This window comes from Nelumbo nucifera, chromosome 2 (assembly GCF_055504915.1).
Source record: "Nelumbo nucifera cultivar China Antique chromosome 2, China Antique-T2T, whole genome shotgun sequence".
Classification (NCBI taxonomy): Eukaryota; Viridiplantae; Streptophyta; class Magnoliopsida; order Proteales; family Nelumbonaceae; genus Nelumbo; species Nelumbo nucifera.
In genome coordinates this window covers 19,648,703-19,664,640 of record NC_142650.1, presented here as the reverse complement: position 1 = coordinate 19,664,640, position 15,938 = coordinate 19,648,703, and the positions used below count along the sequence as shown (strand labels likewise).

Sequence of the window (15,938 nt, the reverse complement as noted above, 5' to 3'; positions counted from 1 at the left end):
GCCCAGCCCATGTAAAATTCCGGGTTGGGCCGGTTTGGGCTCAGGCTGGGCCCGCCCAAGTTGCACCCCTACCGTTCTTTGATGATCTGCTTTCTATTTCAAAATCATGTTGTAAATGGTGAGGTTAGGAGTTGTTATTTTTATTCCTTTTGTACTGACATGAATTTCTTTTTTGTCATTTTTCTTATTGGGAGGTTACCTGCTGACTTGTCAAAACCGGATAAAGTTCTTGTTGTTGAAAGAGTGATTGAGGCATTGGGGCTACAGGCTGTAAGGGATTCGCTTGTGGGAACAGTAGAGAAGAGAGGAATTTCTGGAGGTCAAAGAAAACGAGTTAATGTTGGGCTGGAAATGGTCATGGAACCTTCACTCTTAATCTTAGATGAACCTACATCTGGTTTGGACAGTTCATCATCTCTATTGCTTCTTAGAGCACTTAGGCGTGAGGCTCTTGAAGGGGTAAACATCTCTATGGTAGTTCACCAACCAAGGTTAGTTTAAACAATCACTAAATACACAGTTCATTAAACAATGTGTGATCTTTCTGTTTGTTCATTTTTGTTTTGTCCCATTTGCATCTTATACGCCCATTGAACAATAAAGATTACCAGGGAAACAGGTGAGGAAGCATTTCCATTTCTTTTTTTTTTGTTTAAAATAATTTGAAGCTGTTGTAAATGGTGAAGTTAAGAGTTTAATTTTTCCTTTTCTGTACTGAATCTGGTTATAGGGGTATTTGATCATTTTATCAAGTTGTAAATGGGCCTGGCCTAGTGGTTTGTTTTGTCTAGCTGTAACCTTCTTATGTAAAATTTCATTGGCATGATATCAGTAGTTAGCAGCAGTTTACATGGTTGTAGTATGATAGTGGCATTATTGTCTGTCTTATTTTTTGTAGTTATGGCCAACTCTTAGAATCTTTATGTGTGCGTGTGTGTGTGTGTGTTTGAATAAAAAAACATGTCTATATTGTTGTTATGGTGAGTGATCCCATAAACCCTGGAGTGATTCTTGGTGTCTGTCAAAGTTTATACTGCAGGGGTAATGTCATCTCTTTGTCCTTTGTTTCCTAGTCTTATGTTATATGCAACCCTTGGAGAGTATTTTTGTAATTTTTTTTTTATTAGAAGTCCAATAAAACAGAAGTCAATAGGAGGGAGAGAGGCAAGTTTGAATCTCTTTCCTGGACCTCGGTCCTTCTTACTTCTTGTTTTCTTCTCTCTTTTTTGGACCTTGGCTCGACTGAATCTCTTCCTCATCCCTTTTCTTCTTTGTTTCAACCTTTCTTCACCTTTTTCTTTTGGCTTTTATTACATGGTATTAGAGCATTAGGGCTCGGCTTTCATTGTTCATGTCACTTTTTGCACCCTAGGAATAGAGAACTCACTCTATTCGCAACAAGGAAAAGGACCTAAAAGGAGTGGTTGCCCATTAGAAAAAGGAGGCTTTAAAGCCTCCAGTTGTGTCTGTTGTGGTGTTCTGGGTATTCTTCTAAAGTTCCCTCATGCTGCAGCCCAAAAGAGGGGTGGTTATGATGTGTGGCTAGCGCAGCAGGTTAGTGACAGTGTGTGGAGTTCAAACAATGTGTTGTGGTGTGGTGATAACCCTAGTGTAAGTGTGTGAAGTGGTTGGTCTCCTAAGTGAGAGTTGTGTGGTTTCCAATTGTGGTATTTGGTCTCCTAAGTATGTCCTTGATCTACTTGTAGAAATTAGCAAACTTGGTACTAAACCAGCTTCCACTGACTTAAAAATAACAAGCTCTTAATTACTGATGGTGAACTGTTGTTGGTTGATAGGGGAATGTTCCAAAGATTGCTTGAGAAGTTGTTATATCTTTGCATGACTCGACTAGATATTTCCTATGCAGCAAGTGTCATTAGTCGAAGAAGGCTGATGTTGATCACCTTAGGCCTGTACTCAGGTTCAGATTTCTGCAAGAAAACACAGAAAGAAAGATAAAGCGGAAGAGAGAAGAAGAGAAGAGAAGAAGAATGAAAAGAAGGGAGCAGTTCTCTTTATTCTGTCGTCCAGATTTTGTATTTATAGGTTTCTATCATAAAGTAACTTACAAAGACAACTATACCCCTACTGACTAAGACACTACTTAACAGAATATAACAATAACTAATGTAAGCCCAACTAACAAGCCCATGACAAGACCCAAACTGATAAAATAAAGAAATAACTAATATACTATTTCTCTACACTCCCCCCTCAAGTTGGGAATAGATATTGGTCATTCCCAACTTGCATAAATCTGTCTCTAACTTGACCCTTGTAACTGCTTTGGTGAAGACATCAACAAGTTGCATATCAGAGGCAACACACGGAAGGCAAACTTCCTAGGAGGCAACTCTTTCTCTAATAAAATGTCGATCCACCTCAATATGTTTGGTTCTATCATGCTGTATGGGTTATGAGCAATATTAATAGTGGCTTTGTTATCACAATACAGCATTAGTGGATCTTTCATATTCAACCCCCAACTCCTCAAGTAGTGATCTCAACCATAACACTTCAGCCACCCCATTAGCCATAGATCTGTACTTTGCTTCAGCACTAGAGCGGGCAACAGCATTTTGTTTTTACTTTTCCAAGAAACTAGATTGCCTCCAACAAGAGCACAAAACCCTGAGGTAGATCTCCTACCATCCACATAACCAGCCCAATCTGCATTAGTGTACACTTCTATCTTCATGTGACCATTATTCTTGAAGAATATAACTCTGTCTAGACACCTCTTCAAGTAGGCAAGTATCCTTTCAACTGCAAGAAGATGGGATGTTCTAGGAGACTGCATATACTGACTGGCTACACTGACAGCATAATAAATATCTGGCCATGTTAGGCAAAGGTAAAGAAGCTTTCCAACCAGCCTTTGATACATGGTGTAGAGAGAATGGGCCGAATGGTCCATAGGCTGCTCTTATTTCTTTATGTTTCTATTCCTTTTTGTTAATGGGCCTTTATGCTTCTTTATGCTTTTTGTTTAATTAAGTTAATCGCCCAATTAAGGGTCTCCTTGTAAATATAGAAAATTTGTAAATTATTTTTAATGAAAAGATTAGGGAAGGGAGAGAGGTTCGAACAACTCATCTCCCAAAACCCTATTACAGCCGACTTCTTCTTCTTCTTCTCTCTTTGCTGCTGATATCTACCCTTTTTCATACTTTTTAAATCAGTCCTCTCATTCTTTTGGACTATTTTTTCTTCTCATGGCTTTATCTTCAGCTGGCTCACCTCCTTTTGCATTTATCTTGTGATTCGGCTCAATTGGTGTGTCTGCTAGTTTAACTCCCAATTTTCCAGTCTCTTCTAGGAGATCAAGGGCATATTTCCTCTAAGAAATGAAGATGCCATTGTTCACTTCCCAGGAAATATCACAAATCACCCAGATCTTTCACTTCAAATTACTGTCACTTCCCAGGGAATCAATCTCATTACTGTCACTGCTTGTTACCACAATATCATCAACATATACAGCTAGGAGAGTTAGGGCTGAACCTGTTTTCTTAAAAAATAGGGTATGATTTGATTGAGCCTATACATAGCCAATTTTTTTCAAGGCACATCTAAACCTGTCAAACCATGCCCTTGGGGGCTGTCTAAACCCATACAAAGCCTTCTTAAGTCGGCAAACTTTCTTTCCGTTATCTTCATCATAGAAACAAGGGGGCAACTGCATATATACTTCTTCCTGGAGATCACCATTCAAAAGAGCATTCTTAACATCCATCTGGAACAATGGCCATGAAAAGTTTGCAGCAAGTGGCAATAACACTCTGATTGTGTTCATTTTGGCAATTGGTGCAAAGGTTTCTACATAATAAGTCTATGTGTATCCCTTAGCAACCAGTCGTGCTTTGTATCTTTCAATTGAGCCATCTGCATTGTACTTCGTAATTAATATCCATATGCACCCAGTCGGTTTCTTCCATCTTGGTTGATCTACTAGCTCCCAAGTATCACTTTTGATAAGTGCATCCATCTCTACCTTCATTGCTTCTTTCAACTCAGGTGCTACCAGGGCTTCATGCACTATTCTGGGAATGGTCATAAGAAAGAAACTGAGAGATGCAATGGGTAGTTGATGAGGTGTGATAAAGTTCAGACCTGCACTAGAATTCTGTTAAAATTAGAGGAGATAGAGAAGAGAAGAAAACTGGTTCAAATAAGAGAGAATCACACTCTCTAGTTGGCTAGGTTATATTTATATGTTTCTGTTAGAATAAAACAAAAAGACTATTATGTCCCTACTTAAGTATGGGACACATCACTTAACATAAACATTACACATCAACTTAAATATAAATAGAAGGACTGAACTACCCCTATATAGGCGACACTAACACTCCCCCTCAAGCTGGTGAGTATATATCATATAGTCCCAGCTTGTTACGTATGTAGTCCATTCTTCCCCGACTTAACCCTTTGGTGAATAAGTCTACCCATTGGCTTCTTGTGTTAACATATGCAGTGTCTATCACTCCACTAAGCATCTTCTCTCCCACAAAGTGATAGTCAACTTCTATATGCTTTGTTCTCTCATGAAACACTGGATTAGAAGAGATGTGGACTACAACTTGGTTGTCACAATAAAGTTTCATTGGAGTGTCAATGGAATATCCCATCTCCTGTAGAAGATTATTCTTCAACCATAGTAGTTCACAAGTGGTATGTGCCACAACTCTGTATTTAGCTTTTGCACTGCTTTTAGCCACAACTGTCTGTTTCTTACTTTTCCATGTCACAAAAAATTACCCTCAATGAAGGTACAATAACCTGTAGTGGACCTTTTGTCAGATATAAAACCAGCCCAATCAGCATCGGTGTATCCCTTTATTTCAAGATTTCCTCCACTCTTATATATTAAGCCATGACCAGGAGCTCCCTTCAAATACCTTACAATCCTTAGAACTGCATCCTAATGTGGAACCCAAGGTTTCTGCATAAACTAACTCACCACACTTACTGCAAATGAAATATCTGGTCAAGCAATTTAGCTTACCCACCAACCGCCTGTACCTTCCAGGATCTTCAAACTCCTCACCCATATCACTGCTCAACTTGGTATTTGGTTCCATAGGTGTTTCAGCCGGTTTGGATCCTAACAACCCTGTCTCCTCTAACAAATAAAGAACATACTCCCTCTGACACAAGTTAATACCATTTAGACCTTGCTACTTCTATCCCCAAGAAGTATTTTAATTTACCAAGGTCTTTTGTTTGAAAGTGCTCTTGTAGAAAGGTCTTTAGCCTATCAATCCCCAATCTATCACTGCCGGTAATGAAAATATCTACATATACCACTAGTAAGATCTTCCCGGCATGTGAATCATGGATGAATACTGAGTGATCAGCCTGACACTATTTCATACCAAACTTCTTTATCACTTCACTGAATGTACCAAACCATGCACGGGGGGACTGTTTAAGTCCATAAATGACTTTCTTTAGTTTGCATACCTTACCATGCTCCCCCTGAGCAACAAACCTTGATGGTTGCTCCATATAGACCTCCTCAAGAAGATCACCATGTAAAAAGGCATTCTTGATGTCAAGCTGAAATAGAGGCCAATCATACATAGCAGCTAGAGATATCATAACACGAATTGAACCAATTTTAGCAACAGGAGAGAAGGTCTCTATATAGTCAGTACCATATGTTTGAGAGTATCCTTTGGCAACCAGTCTAGCTTTCAACCGCTTTACACTACCATCATGTAAGTACTTAACAGTGTATACCCACTTACAACCTACAACATGCTTACCAGGAAGAAGCGTGGTGAGATTCCACGTATGATTATGAGCTAAAGCAGAGAGTTTTTCTTCCATTGTATGGCGCCACCCTAGAGAGGCAAGGGCTTCTTGGACATCCGTAGGGATAGAAATAGAAGACAACAGAGAAACAAATTGGCGATGGGAAGCATAAAGGTGAGAAATAGAAACATAATTAGAAATGGGATGAAGTGTGCAACTATGTTTACCTTTCCTCAAGGAGATAGGAAGGTCAAGGTCAGAAACAAGAGGTGGGGCTGGTGTGGTAACAATTGCCGGATCTGTTGATGGTGACGAAGCTAGAGGAGGAGATGGTACATGTTGTCGATGTGTATACACTTGACGGATGGGTGGCCGTTCAACAGGAAGTTGCACCGGAGACAAGGACTTAGTCACAACCAAAACAAGTGGAATGGTGTCCTTAACAGGAATTGGAAGAGGAGGAGGAGGTGAAGAAGAAGAAGAGACACCACCTGACCCAGAGAAAAACAGAGTAGACTCAAAGAAAGTAACATCAGGACACACAAAGGAATGTTGAGAACTAGGGTTATAACACATACCCTTTTTGGGTTCGGGAATAGCCAAGGAAGATACACTTAGTGGATTGTGCATCTAATTTGCCCATTCCAAGTTCAAGATTATGAACAAAACATACACGCCGAAAACCCTAGGAGTAAGAGAAAATGGAGACAAGGTAGGAAACAAGGTGGTGAAAGGAGAATGACCTTCAAGGATGGGTGTGGGCATCCAGTTAATTAGGAAGCAAGATGTAAGCACAACATCACTCCAAAAATGTTGGGGTACATTCATATGGTGCATAAGGGACCGGGCAGTTTCCAAAAGATGATGGTTCTTTCTCTCAGCTACCCCATTCTGTTGTGGTGTGTAAGTACATGAAGTCTGATGGATAATGCCATGTTGTTCCAGATACTCCTAAAACAGTGTATAAAAGTACTCTCGACCATTATCAGAACGAAGGATCTTAATGTGTACACCAAATTTGTTGCAAATTTCAGCATAAAATTTTTGGAAGATGGAAAACAATTCACTCCTTTCTTTCATTAGGTAAAGCCACATCATCCTTGAATAATCATCAACAAAAATAACAAAATATTTGTAGTCATTGTATGATACTATTCTATTTGGACCCCAAATATCTAAATACACTAAAGAAAAAGGGCTTGACATACGATTATCAACCCTGGGACTAAAGGGAACATGATGATGTTTCCCCAATTGACACGACTCACAATCTAGAACAGAAAGATAACTCAACGACAGAATAAGTGATTTCAGTGTTTTAAGTGATGGATGACCAAGTCTACAGTGCCACTAAAGAGGAGAAAGGGATGTTTGAAGGGCTGTTGCCAATGCATCCTAATAAAGAAAGGAAAATGAAATCCTCCTTCCTCTTCATCTTCCTCCCCCTCCTCTTAAGGAGGCTTAAACTTCCTTGTGTTTGAGAGAATTATGCCTCTTATGTTCTAAGCTACGCCTCACATCACACCTTTGCATTTTAAAACATTGGTTGTGAGTATTCATAGCTTGATGGCTAATGGCTGGGATTCTAGTTTTCCTTGAAGGACTTCCTCTTACTCACCTTGGAAAGCAATACACAGTATTCTTCTTCTATTCCTTCCTCACATCAGGTATGATCTTGTGTTGGTCCTAGGGTATTGTCCCAGGAGGACATCTAGGTTGGAAATATTCATCTTGGGGATAGGGACCCAAATCTCTACTCTATATCCTTTCAAGTTGCAAACAATCTATTCTGTGCACAATGATGAGGAAAATTGTGACTTGGTATTTAGAAGAGGCCTTAGGGAGGGGGAAATGTATGCTATAGTTGATTTATTGCATCTCTTGAATAGTGCCTTTTTGAATTTCTCATGTCTATATAGTAGGTGCGATACCTTCCCCTTCAGATTTTTTTGTGTGCTTTCTTTAATATCCTCATGCAGACTGCTAATTAGGGTTTTCTTTTTCCAACTATAGAAGTGTGGAGTAGATTTGCACCCTCCAAATTAAGGACATTTTGTTGGGTAGCAGTCCTTAATAGGATAACAATTATGATGTGCTTTAGAGGAGAAAACCAAATTGGTTCTTATCCCCTCAAATTTGTATCCTTTGCCAGGTTCATGGTGAGACAACAACAAACCTACTAATCTCCTATTCATTTGTTTATTGAATTTGGGAATGGTTTTCCCTTTTTTAGTTGTAGGTAGAATCCACCTTCAAATGTAGCAAGCATTTTTTATGCAAATTTCTTTAGACAGCCAAGAAAGAGAGGTGCAATTAGGGTGGATTCGAGTCAAGTCAAGCTGAATATTTAGCTATTCGAGCTTGGCTCACCAATAAACTATGAGGCTTGAGCTTGAATTCGGCTCGAGTCAAAAGCTCAAAAGTTTAAGCTTGACTATGAGCCAAACATTTTATAAAAATAAAAAATTAGGAATTATAAAAACTAGTTATTGTTACATATAAAAAAATAAAAATATTATATATATAATTTATTTATTTATTTATATATTATTTTTATATGTATAATATTTTTATAGTAAAAGCTCAATTAGGCTTGCAAGCCTCACGAGCCAAGCTTTATTGGATTCGAGCTTGACTCGAAGTTCGGTTTAGACTGAGCTGAATCGAGCTTTTCACGAGCCACCACCCCTAGGTAGAATTTTGTGTAGATGATGTAGGACAAGCTCAGTTCTAGTCCTTAGAGAATGTTGAATGGTCTTCTTGATCAGAGTTTTATGGCTATTAATGGCTGTAATGGCTTCTTAAAGGAATAAGAGAGAAAATAGGGAGAGAAAGAAGAAAGAAAATACTTGGAATCACTCACAGGGTGCCTAGAATCACTCTAGGGCATGGGAATCACTTACCATAGCTAGCATAAGCTGAAGAAAACTCAATATAATTCAATGCCTTTGTGTAAAACGTCCATACATATTTATAGACTCTAAACTCATAATAATCCTAGGAGTCAAACTGTTAGACTTGATAATCCTAATAGGACTCAAACTAAGCTGTCATATCCTATTTCAATTCAAAGAAGACAAATTTTAAACATAAGTAAATTATAACTAGACAAATTAAACCTTATCATTGGACCCCAAAGAAAATTGCAAAATGACAAAAATACCCCTACTGTCCAAAAATACAGAAATACATAACATTTCGTAAAATTCCAATTTTGACTCTTCATCTCCTGCATCATTCTCCCCCGGTTCAAAAAAACTCGTCCTTGAGTTTTGAAGAACTTGAGGATGAAAAGTCGATGTGCCCTAATTACAAAAGGAGTAGGACTTCCCACAGCTACATGCTTGGACTGTAGAGTAGAGGCCACACACAAAACTAGAAAAGAATCTTGAAAGAAATGTATTTCTGAAACACTACCTTCCATAACCATCTTTGTTAAATCACCAATAACATTAGTTTCTTGAACACTTGATTCATCAACTAGCAATTGTGATGAATCTTCCCCTCGCTTATCCAAACTCTCAACTACAACTTTTAGAACTTTTCCTTCAACCTCTAGCTTAGGAATCACCATCTCTATGTGTTCTTCTATCCTTGATTCTTCAACAATCTCTAGGATTCCTTCCATTGTTGATGTTGGTGGAACTTGTGCTATGTCAGGTTGTAATTCTTGAATTGGTTCTAGTTGAACTTGATAGGTAAGTCATTTACTTCCTTACCAGGATCTACTACAATCAACACATTTGTATCTTGCACCTCAATTTCTTTAACTTGCTCCACTTCTATTTCTTCTTGATCATTAACCTCAAGATGATCATGAGTGTTGGAAACTCCAGCAATTTCTATTTTCTCTTGGCCTGCACCCTCTTGATTTTTAATATCTACAACTTCTATAGCTTGAAATTCTTCTTCTTTAGCTCCATCCTCAACTTCAGCTCTAGGATAGACATCAACATGCAAGGAATCATCTACTTTCTTTTCAACTTTGTACCTTCTTCCCCTTGACTTCAATTTCTTTGTTGTAACATGTTGCTTCTTCTTTTGCTTAAAATTAGTCAACTCCATATATAGATCATCATGGAAGTCTAGTGGGGTGTAATTTTCTTGCAAACACCTCTTCATCTCTGCCCATGTACTAATTGGTTCATCGCTTCTATTTTCTAGTCGTTGCTCAAGGGTTTTCCACCATACTTTAGCATGACCCGTCAACTTCATGTGTGCAAATCTAATCCTTTGCTTGTCAAACATATCATGCCAATCAAAATATTCTTCTAGTTCAGCAACCCAATCAAATAATGCTTGTGGATCATCATCACCTTTGAAATATGGTTTTTCCCTTTCTCTTCTAACATGTTTGAAAACCTTACTCCCGTAGCCAACATTATTAAATCTGTTTTCTTCCACCATCTTCTCAAATACGTCAACCAAAGACCCTTCATATGGTTCAAAAACCCAATCATCATTGATTATAGACCTGTAAGATTGTTTAGAAGATACCCTAGGCCTGTAGAATCGGTCACTTTGTGAGAACATAGTGAATAAACCGTTAGCTCTGATACCAACTGATGTAGGACCAGCTCAGTTCTAGTCCTTAGAGAATGTTGAATGGTCTTCTCGATCAGAATTTTATGGCTGTTAATGGCTTCTTAAAGGAATAAGAGAGAAAATAGGGAGAGAAAGAAGAGAGAAAATACCTAGAATCACTTACAGGGTGCCGAGAATCACTCTAGGGCATAGGAATCACTCACCATAGCTAGAATAAGCTAAAGAAAACTCAATATAATTCATTTCCTTTGTGTAAAACATCCATACATATTTATAGACTCTGAACTCATAATAATCCTAGGAGTCAAACTGTTAGACTTGATAATCCTAGTAGGACTCAAACTAAGCTGTCATATCCTATTTCAATTCAAAGAAGACTCAATAACTCTAATCCTACTTATGAAATGACTCTGAAATTTTAAACATAAGAAAACTATAACTAGAAAAATTAAACCTTATCATTGGACCCCATAGAAAATTGCAAAATGACAAAAATACCCCTACTGTCCAAAAATACAGAAATACATAAAATTTCATAAAATTCCAATTTTGACTCTTAAGCTCCTGCATTAGTAGAGCTGCAAGAACTTCTATTGTTTAGACCATATGAGAAGAAAGGAATAGAAGCCTTTTTCAAGATAGTGCATTGGATTAAAATAGAGGAAGTGTTTAGGGGATGGAGTATTCAAGACAAAAATCCACCATCCAAGAGAATTGGTCCCCTCCAACTTTGTACAATATTAAGTCAAATTTTGAGGGTAGCTCAAATGGCCTTCTTGCATCAGCAGGGGGGGCTTTAGTGATTGTAGTGGAAGAATAAGTCACTGTTTCAGTAGAAAAAAAAACCCTCATAGAGCCCCACAAAGTATCCTTGTTTTTTCTTCTCTTTGCAACATATCACTTTCCCCCTTCACTTGCTGTATTTTTCCATTCTCCATTAAATCCCTCCCCTTGTGTAAATTGTGCCATCCAAAAAACCTTTGAACCATGATACTGCACACCTACTAGCAGCACTGCTGCCTTCTTCAATTGTCTAACCTTCAGAGTTGTAACTCCCCTCATCCTCGTTTCCTCAAGGCATAGTTCTTAGCCTCAATGTTGAATCCTTCTCCATCTGGTATCTGGCAAGAAACTTTCCTCCATCTGGGGCACCTTGATAAAATTCAGATATAGTGTCCGTACAATTTCAGATAAGAAGAACAGTTTCAGTCGAACTAGAGAGAAAAACACCTTCTCTAGTCAGCCAGCTTTTATTTATACTTTTCTAAATAAACAAGAATTACTCTTATGCCCTCACTTAAGTGAGAGCCACATCAGCTAAACAATTAACATATAACTTAATATAAATGGTCTATACTACCCTTCTACAACCAACTCTAACACTCCCCCTCAAGCTGGTGAGTATATGTCATATAATCCTAGCTTGTTACGTATATAGTCCACTCTTCCCCGATTCAACCCTTTGGTAAACAGATATGCCCATTGATTTCTTGTATTCACATATGTTGTACTTATCACTCCATTAAACACCTTCTCACGTACAAAGTGGCAATCAACTTCTATATGCTTCATCCTTTCATGAAACACTGGATTGGAGGAGATACGAACTGCAGCTTGATTATCACAATATAGCTTCATAGGAGTGTCAATCGAGTATCCCATCCCCTCTAGGAGATGCTTCAACCACACTATTTCACATGTTGTGTGTTCCATGGCTCTATATTCAGCCTTTGCACTGCTTCTTGCTACCACTGTCTACTTCTTACTTTTCCATGTCACTAAGTTCCCACCAAGAAAAGTGCAATACCCTGTAGTGGACCTTCTGTCAGATATGGAACCGGCCTAATCAGCATCCATGTATCCCTCTATCTCAAGACTTCCTCCACTCTTATATAACAAACCATGACCTGGAGCTCCCTTCAAATAACGCACAATCCTTAGGACCGCCTCCCAATGTGAAATTCGAGGATTCTGCATAAACTGACTCACTACACTGATTGTAAATGAGATATTAGGTCGAGTGATGGTTAGGTAATTTAGCTTACCCTCCAACCTTTTGTACCTTCCCGGATCCTCAAACTCCTTACCTGCATAACTACTTAACTTAACATTCGGTTCCATGGGTGTTTCAGCTGGTCTAGCACCTAACAACCCTATTTCTTCTAGCAGATCAAGGAAATATTTCCTCTGGCACAGATTAATACCATTCTTGGACCTAGCTGCCTCTATCCCTAGGAAGTACTTTAATTTGCCAAGATCCTTTGTCTGGAAGTGATCATGCAGGTAAGTCTTCAACCTGTCAATCCCTAGTCTGTCACTGCCTGTGATAACAATATCATCTACATATACCACCAATAGGATCTTCCTTGCATTGGATTCATAGCTAAATATGGAATGGTCAACCTAACACTGTTTCATTCCAAACATTTTCACCACTTCACTAAATCTCCCAAACCATGCATAGGGAGATTGTTTAAGTCCATAAATAGCCTTCTTAAGTCTACATACCTTGTCACCCTCCCCCTGAGCAACAAACCTTGGTGGTTGCTCCATGTACACTTCCTCAAGGAGATCACCATGTAAAAAAGCACTCTTGATGTCAAGCTGAAACAAGGGCCAATCAAACATAGCAGCAAGAGAGATCAGACAAACCAACCCAATTTTGGCAACTGGAGAGAAGGTGTCTGTGTAATCGATACCACATAGCTATGAATAACCTTTGGCAACTAACTGAGCTTTCAACCGTTCAACACTCCTATCAGGTAAGTATTTAACCGTGTACACCCACTTACAACCCACAACATGCTTACCAAGCGGAAGAGTGGTGAGGTTCCACGTATGAGTACGAGTCAGGGCCGATAGTTCTTCTTCCATTGCTTAGTGCCACCCTGGAGAAGTGAGAGCTTCCTGCACATCCTTGGGAACAGAGACAGAGGATAACATAGAAACAAACTAGCGATGGGAAGCCGAAAGGTGAGAAACGGGGGGTGGGGCTGGGGTGGTAACAACTGTCGGATCTGTCAACGGTGACGAAGCTGGAGGAGGAGCTGGTGCCTGACGATGTGTATACACTTGCCGGATAGGTGGTCGTTCCGTAGGTAGTTGCACTGGAGGCAAAGACTTGGTCACAACTGGAATAAGGGGAATGGGGTCCTCAACTGGAACTGGAAGAGGAGGTTATAGCAATAGAAGAGAAGAAACATCTAACCCAGAGAAGAAACGAACAGACTCAAAGAATGTAACATCAGGACACACAAAAGAACTGTCGGAAACTAGGATTATAACATTTATACCCTTTTTGAGTCCTAGAATAGCCAAGGAAGATACACTTAGTGGATCTAGCATCTAACTTGTCCATTCCAGGCCCAAAATTATGAACAAAACACATCCAAAAACTCTGGGAGTAAGGGGAAAAGGAGACAACGTGGGAAACAAAATAGAGAATGGGGACTGACCTTCAAGGATAGACATGGGCATGCGGTTAATAAGGAAGCAGGATGTAAGTACAACATCACTCCAAAAGGGTTTGGGAACATTCATATGATGTAAGAGGGACCAAGCAGTTTCCAAAAGGTGATGGTTCTTTCTCTCAGCCACCCCATTTTGTTGAGGAGTGTAGGTACATGAGATTTGATGGATAATTCCATGTTGTTCCAAATATTCTTGAAATGGTATGTAAAAATACCCGCGGCCATTATCAAAAATGGAAAATTTTAATGTGTACACCAAATTGATTGCGAATCTCAACATAAAATTTTTGGAAAATAGAAAACAATTCACTCCTTTCTTTCATGAGGTAAAGCCATGCCATCCTTGAATAATCATCATCAAAAATTACAAAGTACTTGTAACCATTATAAGACACTATTCTGTTTGGACCCTAGATGTCCGAATGGACTAAAGAAAAAGGACTTGATGTATGACTATCAACTCTAGGATGAAAGGGAACACGATAATGTTTCCCAAACTGGCACAACTTACAATTCAAAGTAGAAAGACAACTCAACGACGGAACAAGTAACTGAAGAGCTCTAAGAGATGGATGATCAAGTCTACAATGCCACTGATGAGGAGAAAGAGATGTCTAAAGGGCTGTTGTCGAACCACCTCCATCAAGATAATACAGTCCGCCAACTTCATGCCCTCCACCAATCTTCATCCCCGTCTTGAGATCCTGAAACACACAAGAGGAAGGGTAAAAAGTTATAGAGCAATTAAGAGACTTAGTCAATTTACTAATAGACATCAGGTTAAAGGGAAACTTAGGAACATACAAAACTGAGGATAGGGATAATGAGTCTGTATCAACATTACCAACACCACATATGGCAGATGTAGAACCATTGGCAAGAGTAACAGATTGTGATGTGGAGGACGGGGAAATGGATGAAAACACACTTGGAGTCCCAGTCATATGATCGGAAGCTCTAGAATCTATAATCCAATGTGAAGGTTTGGATGCCAAACAAGCCGTACCTGAGTGTGCAAGGGTAGTCGTGTTTTGCTAAGATGTACCCTGAATGAACCACTCATACTCATCCCGTGGAACACTCAACATCTCTTTTCTAGAGGCATCTGTATATGTAGAGGGTATCTGATCAGTATGCTGAGATTCTTGTCTCGAACCACCACCATTTATGGCTGCATGATTTGCCCAAGTGGAAGGTGGGCCATGTAGATCATAGCAGAAGTTGATAGTCCCCCCATACCACAATGTGTACACCTCCTCTGAGTATTACCACTTCCTCTACCACGGGCTCCCCCTTGAGTCTTGACCTCCAACACAACCACCACCACGACCATAGATGGGTCCACCACCACTACCATGGCCAGGTTGACCTCCTCTACCACCACGGCCTCCCCCTCTCGTAACTGCAAATGCAGACCTATCTGATATAGTGGAATTCTCTATGGGTCCAACTGAGATCCTCCGAAGATGAGCAAACACTTCCTCAAGAGAGGGAAGAGCAGACCCACCTAGTATTTGTGCCCTTACCGGTTCATATTCAGACTTCAACCCTACTAAAAATCTGGTCACATCCAACTCCTCTCTTTGTTATTGCTGAATTTTGACATCAAGTGTAAGAGGGTGATACAGATTCAACTCATTTCGCAGATGTCTCATACTTGTGTAATAGTCCTCAAGACTCTGATTCCCCTGTTGCAAATTGAAATACTCTTGGTACAGTTGGTAAGCCCTAGTAGTGTTATCTTGTCCAGAATAAAGCTTTCTTGCATGATCCCAGACCTCATTGGGTGTATCTAAAAACATGAAGTTCACACTGATTTTGGATTTCATACTGTTCCAGAGCCATGTCATAATTTGAGCATCCTCTTGCTCCCACTCATCATATCCCTGAGAATCAATTGGGGGTTTTTCTTCCCTCACATGCTTCACTTTCTTCTTGGCTTTTAGAAAAACTTCAACAGATTTAGCCCAAGGCACATAATTCTCACCATTCAGTTTTATAGAAGTCATCTGCACATTCAAATAATCAGAAGGGACCATCACACTTGATTTGCATTCACTGCTGTCTCCCATGACTGCACAAGGAAAAAAGGGAGAAATTCTACCACTAGGTTGTCACTCTACTGCACTAATTAGTCACTACACTACACACTAACAACTGAAT

At 39.4% G+C, this 15,938-nt stretch overlaps 1 protein-coding gene across 5 annotated transcripts in view; it reads left to right on the top strand.

The window, feature by feature from the left end:
• LOC104595416 (ABC transporter G family member 28-like) overlaps window positions 1–15,938 on the top strand; it is a 133,378-nt gene that overhangs the window by 62,791 nt on the left and 54,649 nt on the right. For all 5 annotated transcript variants that reach the window (XR_016082748.1, XR_016082749.1, XM_088898737.1 and 2 more), the window contains exon 10: window positions 195–491. Coding sequence is in view for 3 of the 5 variants with exons in the window: in XM_088898737.1 (XP_088754863.1) it covers window positions 195–491 (297 nt within the window). In the remaining 2 variants the exon portion in view is untranslated. The remainder of the gene's footprint in view (window positions 1–194; window positions 492–15,938) is intronic.